We start from the raw sequence: 15239 nt of genomic DNA on the forward strand, positions 1-15239 counted from the left end.
CAGCAGACGGCAGCTGTCTTCTCTGTTGCGGCAGATGGGGGAGTCTGAAATGTAAATCTGAAGTGTTTTGGTAAAACAGCTTTATCTAACGGCCACATTACCATCTTTTAATAAGCAATTTTAGTTTTAAGTGCATTAAGCAACACACTGACTGTTAGTTTGCTCTTGATCAAAAGAACATTTGCACAGGTCTCTGTGGAGCTTCTTCTTCAGTGTTCTTTAATCATTTTTGTTGGTCAATCAATCACAGAGATTCTGACGTTCCTAAAGAAGGAACTGGAACTTTATAGGAGTTTAAGTATGTGCCGTGTCTTGCTTCAAAATGAAGTCAGAATCTCAATCAGAACAAAGCTTGAAGTCTTTTACAGGAAGAAAAAAAATAACATTTACATTCAATTATGAAGTGTTTATTAGGGATCTGCAACCTTTAAGACTAAAAGAGCCAGTTCCTCACTGACCAGAGCCCAATGAGAGCCACTAAATCCCACTCCACCGTTTGGAAAAATACAGTTTATTTCTTTCTTTTTTAGGTCATTAAGCCTTTCATTCATAAAGTTTATCTTTCAAATATTTGCAGTAATTGAATTAACAGTATAACAGCATCATACTTTTCTCCTTTTAATTTATAACAACTTTTATTTCCTTTACTTCAGACATAGAAGTTCCTTTCCGAATAAAATACTTTATGTTATTTTTTTTTTTCTAGCATTTTTCTTTAAAGCCAAAGAGCCCCAATGGAGGGACAAAAGAGCTGCACGTGGTTCCAGAGCCTCAGGTTGCAGACCCCTGGTCTAGTTTCTCGGCTGTCCTCAGCTCAGGTAAGCACAGCTTAACAAAAACATGCGCTCTGCATTTGTCTGTTTGATGATTTTTTTAAAGGTCTAACCTCAGAAGCAGGCTATTTCTTCTGAATATACCTCAAATTCTTAAATGGGCATTTCTTTAAAAATGAATACTCTGTCTATGCATGCGTATTTATTTAAGGTAACCAGTAGGAGTGTGATGATTCATTTAACAACAATTCGATTCAAACATAATTTTTGGTTGCCGATCCGATTCATTGACCTATAATGAATCCAGGACATCTTTAGTCAAATATTCAACCAGTGGGACTCAGAGGTTTTCCAGATTCCTTCTAATTCCTGCAAGATAGTCAAGTATAAATTAAACATGTGTAAAAACAAACAAGAATTCATGGCAAATCCATTCACATTTTAGTTTTATGTAGTTTAACCCACTGTTTTTTTCCCTCATCAAAATAATACAAAGGGAAGATTATTAGAACATTCTACCACCCTGTATGGTCACATGTCTTTGCTAAATTCCAAGTGTATCCCCACATTGGACTGGAATGATGGCCTGATCATTTTTTTTGCTGTCATCAAATGTCTGTGTTTGATCATGTTTAAATTAAACCTCAAACCAAATAGTATTTACCAATCTCAATTATAATCCATTTATTTCATTTTGAAACAATGATGTAATGGTACAGGCCGACTCTATTAACAACTTGCCTTAAAGGTCTATGGTTGGATTGTAGGAATTAATTACATGGATTAATCCTTACACCCCTAGAAACCATTTATCACGGCTTATGCCGCCTTTTGAGATATGCATGTTGCACAAGCTGGTATTGCAATGTTGATTATATTTCGATTTATTGTGCAGACCTATTAACATGTATAAATATACCAGTCAGACCACATGAAATTCTGTTAAACTCACTGTGTTTAAGATAATACAGTTTCTATGAAGAAAAGTATAAGATGTCTGACAAAATCTACCAAATAATGTAAGTTAACTGTTAAATATTTTACTATGATTTGAAAATGCCTTTTCTTAACAAATAAAAAAGAGGAGAGAAATGTGCAGTAAAATTGACTATAAGTCCTATTGATATTATATGACTGTAAACACAGACAATTTTGGTTTTGGTGTATATATAGAAGACAGACTGGCGACCTGTCCAGGGTTTCCCCTGCCTTCGCCCATAAGTGGCCGGGATAGGCTCCGGCAGCCCAGTGACCCTGAAAGGGATCACACGGAAGAAGATGAATGAAGATATATAGAAAACAGCGCTCAGTTCAGACTTTGTCTGAGAGAAAAGACAGGTAAAAACAAAATCTTGCATGCAAAGAGTATGATAGACGGCAAATTCGTTCTCTTTGCTGATAGGTTCTTTAGATTCACCAGCCCCACTTCGCATGGATTGGTCTACTGCTCTTTTTCCCCAGTTTCTTATTGGTGTTCGGCAATGTTAATTCCCCACCATGCAGTTTTCAATGAATATTGTATGCGCTCTCCAGCTTCTTGCTGATCATTTGAAACAGCACGTTGCGGAGATGAAAGCATCATGGATGAACAACCGAAATGATGGGATTTCTTCCAGAGCCCGCGGCTGCTCGAGCGCATCTGTCTTCGTCTCAAATTAGATAAAGGCAGCAGAGAGGCGGGGGGCTGTTCAGCTGGGAAGATGTTCTGCGCCAAGTTGAAAGAACTGAAGATATCCGGAGAGTGCCCATTCTCCAGCAGCGCCAAAAATAATGAGCTCGGAGACTTTGAGGTCCGCTCAAGTGACGCTGCGGATTCATTGCCAATTTCCGAGGACGTGCACGGAAAAATAAGAGAGAATGTACCGCGCCAGAAGGCGAGCAGAGCCAAAGTTAACCTGCATACACTTGGGGACAGCATCCGAAAATTAGCATGCCCGGGGGTGAGTTATAAATGCGTCTGTTTGTTTACACCTGGCGCGTCTATAGTATAGGCCCCTTTTGCGCACAAAAGGCGCAAGAACCGGTCATCTGTCACTGCGCGCGTTTACACGCGCTCCCCCAAATGCACGCTTTGAATGAATAAAACATGTACCCTGCTTTCACCATATATGTAATGTGTCCCTGTAATTATGATTAAGTGACAACATAATGATGATTAACTTGCTGGACACTTTGTGGTACAGTTTCAAAGGCTGCACGACGCCCTCCAACGCATGATGACAGCAGCAGATCACAGCAAGGACTCCGAAAGGTAACTTTTGTTGCTTTCCTCGTGAACAGCAGAGTGAAGCTCACCGCCGGAGCCGCCTGCTCTTTCAGTGAAATCATCTGTCTGGCTTGTCATCTTCACCGCACCATGCGTTCCAATAACGAAACATGGTTTTCTATTAGAGACTGCAGCTTCATTTGGGTCTCCAATGTCCTCAGAAAATGCCTCTGTCACCCTTCCCAACAGACTTATAGGTTGCTGATGAGGATAATAACAATGAGGTGGGACGTCGGCTGCCATGGATACAGGGAGGGAAAAAAAAACTGCTTACAAATCAGCTGAAACACAACACAGGGAAAAAAAGGCGCATTGTGTTTTCTCTGTTTTGACGTAAAGATTAATCAGTTAACCAATTAATGAACTGCTGGTACGGTATTTTGGGAATTGTTCATTAACCAGTGTTGCATTTGACTGTTAAAATTTACATTTATACGACACTGAATTCTTCTGAGTGCTGGAGAGCGAAGCAATGCAGCTGTACATGTATGAGATTGCATTAATAAGAAAATGTTCATCTTCTTTTGCACACCATATTTGAAAGTTCATTTTCATGTCTTTTCCTCTCAGCAATAATAGTAGGCTTTTTTAAACGTTGGTATTTCCTCCTTTTTTCTTTTTAGCACATCGCTCCACTGTTGTCACTATCAGAGCTGCAGTGACAAACCTAAGCATCTAGTGGATATGATGAAGAGTTATTCAACCAAAACAGGTACTGGCAAATTGGAGATTATGTTGCAATTAACTGGTTGTTTCAATTTATTATATTTGTAAAGACAAATATAAATCAGCTATAAATGAAACAAGATGTAATGAAAACATCATAACTTCTTTCCATGTTTTCATTTGACAGCAATCCCGATGGAAGCTTTGAAAATTGCTCTTGGAGAAGAGATCTTCAGTATGTGTTATGAGGAAGACGGGCATATTTTGAGAGTGGTGGGGGGAGCTCTGCATGACTTCCTCAACAGTTTCAACGTCTTGCTGAAACAGAGCAGCATGCTGCCCAGTCCAGATAGGGAGGATTGTGTAAACGAACCATCTGTGCTTTGCTTAGACAAGGATCCAGGTCTGCTTACTGTCTATTTCTTCAACCCTAGCCCCACCACAGAGATGTTTTTCCCTGGGGTCATCAAAGCTGCAGCCTGCCTACTGTACAACACCACAGTGGATGTGTTGAAGGACCCCCTCACTTCTAAAGACAGCATACTGCAGTCCAGCCCACAGCCTAGTCTTCTGTACACAGTTGTAGTCAAGGATGCTAAAACTCTGAGCCCCAGTCCACTGAGAGCTACCTCTGCTGGAACGCTCCCCACCTCTCTGTTTTCCACCATCTTCCCTTTCCATCTAATACTGGACCAGGACCTGGTTCTGGTACAAATAGGACATGGCCTTAGGAAGAGACTGACGAGGAAGGACGGACTTAGAAGGTCTCCCACTTTCCAAGAGCACTTCTCCATCGTCTCCCCTCAGATCAAATGCACCTTCCAGGGTATTCTGACCATGCTAAACACGCAGTTTATCATTCGGATCAAACATGGAGTCTTTGTCACAGATAACACAGGGAAGGTATGTAAACACGTCTGTGGGAAAATGGGAGAAATGGCGTTAGTGCTTAATGACACTGAGGGTTTTCTCAAATCTGTAATAGAGAGGGAAATTAAATCCTTAAGTGGTGTACTTCAACACACTTGGCCAATAGCAGAGATCAACAATCTACTTCCTCCCACAGAGATGAGAAGAAAATGTCATATTATTTTATTGCCACCAAGCTGTTCTTTTGTTTTTTATGTGCTAGTGCACAGCAGTTAGCTGCTCTGACAAGAAGAAAACAGTAAACATGACATCGGAGTAAAACAGGCAGAAATCTTTGTGTGACGATCCGAACAAAACAAGTACTGTCTCATATCTAAAGAATATTTTTGAGTGTCGGCTGTGCACAAACCTGTTATAATGTCAATGTAAATGAGACGGTTAACATAAAGATCCATGCGTGACGATTTCAAACCGCGGGACCAGTCAGAAAAGACACTGAGACACTCTAATGAGCAAAAAAAACAGACACGTTTTTTTCTTTTATTTTGGGTTCTGTACTTATGAAATAGGAGCTCTCATGCAGGGTTCATGACATGTTGCTATAAAAAATGTTAAGATAGATTGATGTTTTTTGAACTTTCGCTCTACTAGAATATATAAATAGGCCTTCTGGCATTGTTTACAGGTCTTGCTGTGGGAAAGTTTTACACAGCTGCAGATTTAGAGATAATAATTTTTTAACGTTTTTCATCTTATTTTTGTTATGTTCTCATCTGAGACCACATTCTGGAGGAATTTATATAAATTTTATCATTCTAAGAGCAAAAAATTGTTCGACCACTTGCTCCTACATGATAATTGGATGCTTTTAATGCAGTTTTAGAAGTAAACATGTATATTTAAATTGTAAAATTGACTTTTTTCTCTATTTTTCAATCTATTTTATTCTTTCAGCCCATGGACTTGAAAGGTCAGATGATTTACGTCCCTGAGTCAAACGCCATCTTGTTCTTGGGCTCACCGTGTGTGGACAAGCTAGAGGAGCTAACAGGCCGCGGCCTCTACCTCTCAGACATCCCTATTCATAATGCACTTAGAGACGTGGTTCTGGTTGGTGAGCAGGCAAAAGCCCAGGATGGCTTGAAGAAGCGGCTGGGAAAAGCCAAGGCAGCCTTGGAAAACGCTCACCAAGCGCTGGAGGAGGAGAAGAAGAAGACAGTAGATCTTCTCTTTTCCATTTTCCCAGGCACCGTGGCCCAGCAGCTGTGGCAGGGGGAAACTGTTCAAGCAAAGAAGTTTAACCAAGTTACGATGCTCTTCTCTGATATTGTGGGCTTCACAGCGGTTTGCTCCCTCTGCACACCAATGCAAGTGATCACCATGCTCAATGAGCTGTACACTAAATTTGACTATCAATGCGGAGAGCTTGATGTCTATAAGGTAAGCTCATAAAAAAACCTGAATTTCTTTCTTTTTTTTTAGCTAACACGCAACTACGGTAATACTTTATTGTAATATGCATTTTTAGTAAGGCATAAAACATAATACAGATTTTAATCATTGTTCTTTTGTTTTTTTGTATGTTTAGCTCATTTGAAATTGCAAACTTTCCCTCTTTTGCTGCCGTCATTTCTTATTTAATCAAATTTGAATGTTAGTGTTACATTTAAATTTTACTTGTGATTTAAATTAGATGTCTTTTACAGTGGTGGACAAAATAGTTGGTACCCCTCAGCTAAAGAAAGAATGTCCACAATGCTCACAGAAATAACTTGAAACGTTCAAAAGTAACAATAAAATAAAATTTATTGAAAACTGAATAATCAAAATCACCCATTTCTTTTGAGTTGTTGGTTAAGAGAATTATTTAAAAAAACAAACTAATGAAATAGGGCTGGACAAAAATGATGGTACCTCCATAACAGACTGAGAACTAATTGCCCAGGGGGTCATGATGAACTCAGGTATGACCTTTAATTGACATCACAGCTGTTTTCAAACTCATAATCCATCAGTCTGCCTATTTAAAGGGAGACAAATAGTCATGTTGCCCAGGAAATTAGAGACAAAATTATAGACAAACTTCGTAAAGGTAAAAGTTTTAAAACCATCTCCAAGCAGCTCGAAGTTCCTGTGACAACAGTGGCACACATTATTCAGAAGTTTAAGACCCACGGGACAGTAGCCAACCTCCCTGGACGTGGCCGGAAGAGGAAAATTGATGACAAATTGAGGAGACGGATAGTTGGAACTGTATCCAAAGAGCCCAGAACTACCTCCAAAGACATTAAAGGTGAACTCCTAGATCAAGGTACATCAGTGTAAGATTGCACCATTCATCGTTGTTTGAGCCAGACTGGACTTCATGTTAGACGACCAAGGAGGACACCACTGTTGAAAGGAAATTATAAAAAAGAGAGACTGGAATTTGCTAAAATGCATGTTGACAAGCCACAAAGCTTCTGGGAAAATGTCCTTTGTACAGATGAGACTAAACTGGAGCTTTTTGGTAAGGCACATCAGCTCTATGTTCGTAAACTCAAAAATGAAGCATAGAACCAAAAGAACACGGTCCCTACTGTGAAACATGGAGGAGGCTCAGTTCTGTTTTGGGGCTGCTTTGCTGCATCTGCCACAGGATGTCTTGAAGTTGTAAAGGTCAAATGAAATCTCCAGATTATCAAGGCATTCTGGATAGAAATGTGCTGACTAGGGTCAGAAATCTTGGTCTCAGTCGCAGGTCATGGGTCTTCCAACAGGACAACGATCCAAAACACACAGCCAAAAACTCCCAAGAATGGCAAAGAGAAAGGCGTTGGACTATTCTGAAGTGCCCTTCTATGAGCCCAGATCTGAATCCCATTGAACATCTGTGGAAGGAGCTGAAACATGCCATTTGGAGAAGACACTCGTCAAATCTGAGACAACTGGAGCAGTTTCCTCATGAGGAGTGGGCCAAAATATCTGTGGACAGGTGCAGAAGGCTCATTGTAAAATACAGAAACCGTTTAATTGCAGTGATTGCCTCAAAAGGTTGTGCAACAAAATATTAAGTTATGAGTACCATCGTTTTTGTCCAGCCCTATTTCAGTAGTTTGTTTTTTTAAAATAATTCTGTTTATCAACAACTCAAATGGCTGATTTTGATAATATCATTTTCAATTAATTTTAATTTATTGTTACTTTTGAACGTTTCAAGTCATTTCAGTGAGCATTGAGGACATTCTTTCTTTAGCTGAGGGGTACCAACAATTTTGTCCACCACTGTACATTTTACACATATGTGATCCTAAGTTTAACAAAGTTGACTTTCTTTTACTTTTATTAACTGGGTTTATTTAGCTTTAGGGTTGGCACAGTAGACATTAGGGACTCTGCATGGATGTGGTGCATGTCACAGACACACATAACATGTTTCTTACAAGAGTTGCTAATCTGCAGGGAGGTTGGATAGCATAATCAAAATGTCACTAAAGCATAACAAAATGAAAGTCCTGCTTAACGAATAAATGATAGGAAGTTAGATGTTTCTTGAGGACCATGTTTCCACTCCATATGAGACTAAATTTAGTTTTACTTTGTCTTAGCCAGACAGCTGAGTGCTCTTCAATCAACTTTGAGTCAAACAGTGAAGGGGAAAATGGAGGAAAAAAAGCTAAATGTTTTAAAAATGTTCAAATAAGTAATTTTACTGATAAAAGTTGCATTAATTCATCTTTTTATGTAACCTTTTGTCTTCAACTGCAAAGAAAGTTCAGGCAGTTAAAGAGATTTTGATAAATTTCCACTAAACATTAATCACCCTGTTAAGAGTTCAATGTCACAGTCATTTATAACTATTAATGTCAAAGATTAATGTAAAAAGCAAAGGATATCACATGACAGTTGTAATACCAACTAAAGATTTTCAGTACAAGTTTACCTTTTTTATCCTTTGTAGACAAAATGATTATAAGATCCATTAAACAGAAAAAAGCTCAGCAAAATAATCAGATTTAAACTGTTAGTGAATTATATCCCATCTAATTTTTAAACAGTTTTGTCCAATTAATTGTGTCTCTGACCCAAAACATGTTAGGAAAAGGTTGAAGAAAGAAATAGTTGCTCTTTGCATCATGGGAAGTCCATCCTCTGCCTGAGCTAAGAACAGCCAGAGGACCTGAAACAGAAATTAATTTGAGGAGTGACGTCTTCATCCCAACAATAACTGGATTGGCTGCTTCAACAGTAGACTTGCGAATTGACTACAGGCTTTTGAAACATTTAACACATTAAGAAACACTAGAAAAGTACCTTTCATTCCAAGGACAATTAATACAACAATAACTATAAAAGATAATGTTGACCTCACCTCCATACACTAAAACATTAACATTACTTGTTTGACTCTGAGCTATTTGTTCAACAATCAAAACATGGTTCGCAAATGTAATTATTGCATAGTTTCAATGTAATTTGATATCAATTGTGTTAAATGATAAAAAATATATTTGTGCACCAGGGCTTCTAGATGGTGATGTTTAAATGCCTTTTCTGCACTTAAATTTATATTGTTTAGTCGCAGCAATGAAAAAACTCAAGACATTTCCATTTTCATCATTTAGTTGCATTGTAACTGAATAATTGCATCTGGTTTAATGTTTAGCGGAATATCATCTGCACTGTAATGAAAATACAGGCTGCTATGTAGACTTACAGTGTATCCATAGAGGTTTTGCTATAAACTAATGGTGGCATAAATAAGAAAGCATCAGATAAATGTAAACTACAACCATCTTAAAGTGTCTATTAAATGTTCCTACGGGCTGCTGCAGCTGGTGCACGTTTTTGAAAAGTGTAGACAAATATAATATTCAAGGCTTAGTTAGCCCTTATAAGGGCATAAAACTGGAGAAAGGTGTGTAGTTGCCAATAAACAGTTTCATATAATCTTTTGTGCAAATAAGCAAAAAACTGATCATTTTTTGTATGCATTGATTGATTTATACTACTTTTCATTCGTCTTAGGTAGAGACCATAGGTGATGCTTATTGTGTAGCCGGTGGCTTGCACAGGGAGAGTGAAACCCATGCAGTCGAAATTGCATTCATGGCATTGAAGATGATTGAGCTTTCAGATGAAGTTTTGACACCAACCGGAGAGCCAATACAGGTAAGGATGAAGCATATTTACCAGTGGCTGACCATGCATTACACACCTGGGCCTTAAGTAGTGCTACGTCTGAATCACTCAACCCCTCATAAACCACTTTATGATGCAGAAACGAGCTTTCTGTAGCCACAATAAATGCCTCTAAATAAACAGAATAAACAAAACAGTAAACAAATTTCATTATGGAAGTACAGCCAGCAAAAAACACTGAAAATAACCACAAAATATGGAATATTATTTATTATGATATTTATCATTTCACTCATCAAAAAAATCGGATTATTTGGAGACAAAATCCATCCTCCTCTCAGTCCTCAAAGACACCCTGTCATGTTGATTATCGCGCTTTAGTTCCATCAAGAAGTCCTTTTCTGTTCCATCAAGGCCAGTGCTGAGAGTCGAGTCTGTCCAGTTGTGTTTCTGCTTAGGTTTGAATTTGCTTTACAGCTGAAAATGTCCGCTCGACAGACGCAGTGAACACGGGGATGGTCAAACACAGAAATATGTACAGCTGCTTCACGATCTCACTCAGATTTTTCTAATGAAGAGAGTCAAGGAGATCAGTGGGAGATTTCCCTGCAAAATCCTCCATGGCATACATTACAGTCAGCTCTGTTTTTGACCAAGACAGATCAAAAAGTGCTCTGTGGCTCTGTGTCAAACTGGGCAAGGCTGCATGTGGGAAAATTTTCCTGTATTCCTGAAACTTCAGTCCAATTAGAAAGTCTGAATACTGTGACGTTGCCTAAGCCTGCTAGAAGGCCCTGCTAAAAGGCCCTACTGACACCAACCCAAAATCTGACTGGTTTAAGGAAATTAATGTCCATCAGAGCTGATAGTGAAGGCCTCTTTAGCTCTGCCCTGCCTGGCAACAAAGGACAGCTGAAATGCAATTGGTTAAATGTGAAACGACATCTGTCTGGAAGCAGCATAACCATCACAAACACAAAAAAGGGAATGGACAGACAATTTGGAATGATTTATGAAAATATAATATAATTAACACATGATTCAGATATTTTTTAGGTCTTCAGAGCCAATTTACAAGCGGGGGACTTCTTTTTTTTCCTACTATTTACTAGAGCCTGTCCATCACCTACAGACGCTTGAATATTTAGGTGGTGCAAACCTTGCAATGTAGGCACAAAACGGAAATGGTTCGGTTCATTACTAGCGTATGTGGAATGGTGGATATGGATTACCATCGTGACAGGAGAGAAGCATTAATCAATCTTTATTTAAAAAACTAACGCAGACGTCATCAGGCTTGTCACCATGTCTAGGTCCGGCACATAAACCAAATCCATACGTCACTTACAAGTCTGAGTCCCTGATTGGTCAAAGTTCAACCTGGTTCAACTTTCAACACGCATTTATTGACCACGCCTTTTGCACATAGAGCCCAAAAACGGTCATAAAAAATTGTAGCTAAGCCACACGGGAACGTGTGTTTTGAATGCAGAAGCCCAAAACACGTGTTTACCTGCGTTTACATATACTTTAGCAAATTTACATAGACTTTTCATTGAAAGGGGCCACACGTTGCAGAGGACTGTGTTAATGTAACTAGACACTTTAAACAGCCAGAGTTTATCAATAAGAATAGAATATATTTTTTCTTTTTATAGCATTACTCTGTCATATTTCACATAATGCTAGCACACTTAAGCAGAGTATTTTTTGGGTAATTGGATGATTGGGGATAGTGTCTTTCTGTTGTAATTGTGTCTACATTTGTTTTTTTCAAGTGCTTATGCCTGCTTCGACATGCGCGTTAGGATTATTAGGAAAGCTGGTGTTCATGTAAAGATGGATCCACAAGTGACGTTAGTTTTGATGTGTTCTGCTTACCTTTACAGTAACAATATGAACTGACAGACTTAAACGGCGCTCCATCCTGCAGTTAGAAAGCAAATATATTCATATATACATGTGCTTTTTATACAGCAGTATTCATTTAGTTTTAAAATTAATCACCCAACACAATATGGTCACACATAATGTCTTCCCATCTTCATACCATGTTAAAAATATGTTCAACAACTTGGTGAAAAATACACATAATTTCTAAATGAGCATCGTTAATCAGTATCTAAACTTAATTCTACATAAATGTTTTTTAAATAGTTATTTTCTCCTATTTGTCCTTTGCAGTCACTGTCTGTTCTCAAGGTTTTCAAATTACATTCAAACTAGTTAAAGCTTTGATTATTCTGTAGGGCTTTAAAGGTTTTAGATAAAATTCCAGGTGGGTTTCATAATTGTCACAATGAATTCTATAAAAATAAACTTTTTTGCTTTTAGCTGCAACATCTTTCCAGATGCTTTAAAGCTATTCCCTTTTATCTTATCTTCTTGTAAATGTCTCAGTAAAATTCAATACGAAAAGGCACAGGAAAAAATATTCAAGTTGCCTGTAAAAATGTAAACTGTGCATAGTTGGTACTAAAGAGCCTTAAGTGTGCCAGCACAATATCTCTCACGCTATTGCGTCCTGAACTATTGATGCAAGGCAGAATGGATCCATGCTCTCATGTTGTTTACACCTTTTCTGACCCTGTTAGCACAGTGGAAATCAATCTTAACTTTAACTGTTAAGATTCTCAACCCTGTGCTCTCAAACTAGGAAAAAAACAGGATTCTGACTGACTACAGATTTATTGTTTGGCATAAACATAAAACAAAGCAGATCAGAGCCAGATCTTCATTAAATCCTTTCAGGGTCTAAACCAGGGGTCTGAAACCTGAGGCTGCAGAGCCACATTTCCACTGGAGAAGCTTATTTGACACGTATTTTATTTTGAAAGGAACTTCTATGTGCTGTTGTCAAAAGTAAAAGTAGTTAAAAATATTATAGAAAAGAAAACATTCTTATAATTGAATTATTGTACATATTTAAAAGCTACATTTTATAAATCCATTGCTTAATGGTCACAAAAATAAAAGTAGCTTTTCTAAAGTGGGACTTTGTGGCTCTTGTTTTGGTCAGTGAGAAACAGGACTAAAAGGGTCTTCTGCTGTTCAAGGTTGCAGACCCCTGGTCTAAAAATAGCAGCTTTGGTTGAATTTTGGTTGTCTATTGTCAGTATAGCTATTTGAAATAATGTATTTGTACTTGTGTTCAACGACGATCAGTTCATTTGCTTAAATCTGGTCAGTCAGCTGATGTTAGTCAATGTATGAAATAGTCAATATATACATGAAACGTATTACCTGCTTGTTGTCTCACTGAATTATTTTTTACATTACTTTGCCCAGATGTTATTTCTGCTAGTAAATGTAAAATCTTGTAACTGTAAGGAGGAATGAAAGACTCACCCTGATAATTGTTGCATACATCTTCTTGAACGTGCTCTGGCAAGCATTAGATAAGTCCTCAATCTTTTCCCCTCAGATGCGTATCGGTCTCCACAGTGGGTCAGTGTTGGCTGGTGTTGTTGGGGTGAGGATGCCAAGGTACTGCTTGTTTGGAAACAATGTTACATTAGCCAACAAGTTTGAGTCATGCAGCCAGCCGAGAAAAGTCAACATCAGCCCAACAACGCACAGGTGAAGATAGGCTGAAAGTCACTGTCATCACTGTCACATCATCTTGCTGCTGTTTTTCATACTCATTTTATAGTACCTAATGTAAAATAATGATATATTTTCTGTTTGAAATGTGCATTTATATAGATATATTTTTTGAACAAGTGACTGTTGTATTTAAAGAAAAAAATATGTGCTCTTGACAGGAAACTACTTCTAGAGAATAACTGTTTTTTCTCCTGTGTCAAATAGTTTGCCACAGTTTTTGTAGATCTGTGTTTTAGTTGTGTCCTCTTCTTCCCAGATTGGTCAAAGGTCGCCCAGAGTTTGTTTTTATTCCCAGGAGCAGACAAGACCTTCCGGCCAACTTCCCAGAAGACATCCCTGGTGTTTGTTACTTTTTGGAGTCAGCCTTGAAAATGTCAAAACTTACAAAAAAATGAGGCCAAACTGCAGCAACACCCAAACACATTGTTCCTGAGAAACGTATAAAGTGATTATATAGTGCAACTACTTGTATGTTTCGTTCCAGGTTGTTTCATTATTGATGTCTGACAGCCTAATTTTTGCAGCAGCTGCTTAATTACAATGATGTCACTTTGCTGTAAAACCTGTTCTTTTTGTACAATTATCCATTTGTACTCTAGAATAGAGAAAATTCCTCATCCGTCTTCCAAAATCAATCATTCCTACAATTTCATATCTCAAAAAAATAAATATAAACATAAAAAACAACTACTCACTTCTCACGGCAGAGTTGTGTGGGTTGTGGATAAAACTTTTTTTATTGTTTTATTTTGTTTAAAATGATGCAAATACCAGTGCAAAGGACAAATATGACACGGACATTTTGAATGGAATGTAGCACATCTTAAAAAAAAATCTTGGGACTGTTTTATTCCATTCGAAATCTAAGATTCTAGATACTTTAAACGAGGCTAAGAAAGCACAACACTTGTCAAAATATCATAAGTACCAGCATTAAATGTTAAATGGGTTGCAACACGTAATGTCATATAAATATTAGCCTCAAGACAAAGTTTTCATAAAAGTTGACCATTTATGTGCCAAATGGGGTATAAAATGTCTTTGGTAGTATATTTTCCTTATTCAGAAAAGTTATGGATCTTCCCTTGATAAAATGTATAGCATTTTATACTGCAACACACATTCTTTTTGTACATGCCAGTAGTCTCAGATAAACAATGCATTTGGGAAACTCGTGACGATGAAAAGTTCAATTTAGTTTATTTAAATTTAAACAAAGTAAAACTTTCCCCACATTTCTTTTACATACAAAATAGTAGAATAAAATAAAATTTAAAAAAAATTGTGTGGTTTGTTGGCAGAAAATGATTTGGTATCACTTTGCCTATGTGTCTCCTTGTGTATTTTTGTTGATTCCTTGTTTTTCAGGCTTACCACATATTCCTTATACATTTCACATCATTGTTTTTTCAGTACATAAAATGACACATCTAGAAACTCAATGAATGTCACTGACAATGATGTGCTTCTATTGTAATGTAATCAAAGTGCAATAAATGCTGTCATTGATGAACTAAAGTGACTAAATGAATGTTATTAAAAATACATCTCCATTTCTATAGATCTTTGGAAAAATGATTTAGATACATGTAATTCCATGTGTGGGTACTTCTAAAACTGAGATTGAATTTATAATTTGCTTGACTATGACTTTAAAGCTAATTGGAAATGTCATATTTATAAGTTTATAAGAATATATAATATAATTAATAACTTTATAAGATGCAGCCCATTAGAATAGTGCTGCTGATACTCTTTGTAAAATGATGATGATGATGATGATGAATCAATTTATGTTTCAACAATCCAACCAGATCAATATGTCTGAGACACTTTGGTAATCAAATTGAATCGATCAATACCATTACAAAATGGTTTAGAAATGAAATAAATCTACCTTGGAAAATACCATATGAAATGAGACATGGCAGGATCAT

General features: G+C 37.4%; 1 protein-coding gene across 3 annotated transcripts; it reads left to right on the forward strand.

Moving 5' to 3' along the window:
• The first annotated feature begins 719 nt into the window (after positions 1–719).
• On the forward strand, positions 720–14820 carry gucy1a1 (guanylate cyclase 1 soluble subunit alpha 1). 3 transcript variants are annotated; one of them, NM_001104652.1, is made up of 9 exons: positions 2306–2713; positions 2957–3024; positions 3663–3751; positions 3893–4608; positions 5530–6015; positions 9583–9726; positions 13121–13275; positions 13559–14027; positions 14522–14556. In NM_001104652.1, exons 1-8 carry the CDS (start codon positions 2474–2476, stop codon positions 13695–13697), a joined length of 2037 nt encoding a protein of 678 aa, NP_001098122.1. In that variant the 5' UTR covers positions 2306–2473; the 3' UTR covers positions 13698–14027; positions 14522–14556. The 3 variants fall into 3 exon arrangements, with proteins under 3 accessions (XP_078799377.1, XP_078799376.1, NP_001098122.1); XM_078943251.1 differs by lacking the exon at positions 2306–2713 and adding an exon at positions 720–818 and having other exon boundaries at positions 13559–14820; XM_078943250.1 differs by having other exon boundaries at positions 2241–2713; positions 13559–14820.
• The last annotated feature ends 419 nt before the right edge of the window (positions 14821–15239 follow it).

This window comes from Oryzias latipes, assembly GCF_053564925.1.
Source record: "Oryzias latipes strain Hd-rR chromosome 1 unlocalized genomic scaffold, Olatipes_Hd-rR_3.1 chr1_Y".
Classification (NCBI taxonomy): Eukaryota; Metazoa; Chordata; class Actinopteri; order Beloniformes; family Adrianichthyidae; genus Oryzias; species Oryzias latipes.

Excerpts from the sequence above, each read along its gene's own strand:
- gucy1a1 (XM_078943250.1), top strand. The coding sequence starts at position 2,474 with ATGTTCTGCGCCAAGTTGAAAGAACTGAAGATATCCGGAGAGTGCCCA. Across the intron at positions 2,714-2,956 it reads GAAAATTAGCATGCCCGGGG|TTTCAAAGGCTGCACGACGC; the intron begins GTGAGTTATAAA and ends TTTGTGGTACAG. Across the intron at positions 6,016-9,582 it reads GAGAGCTTGATGTCTATAAG|GTAGAGACCATAGGTGATGC; the intron begins GTAAGCTCATAA and ends CATTCGTCTTAG.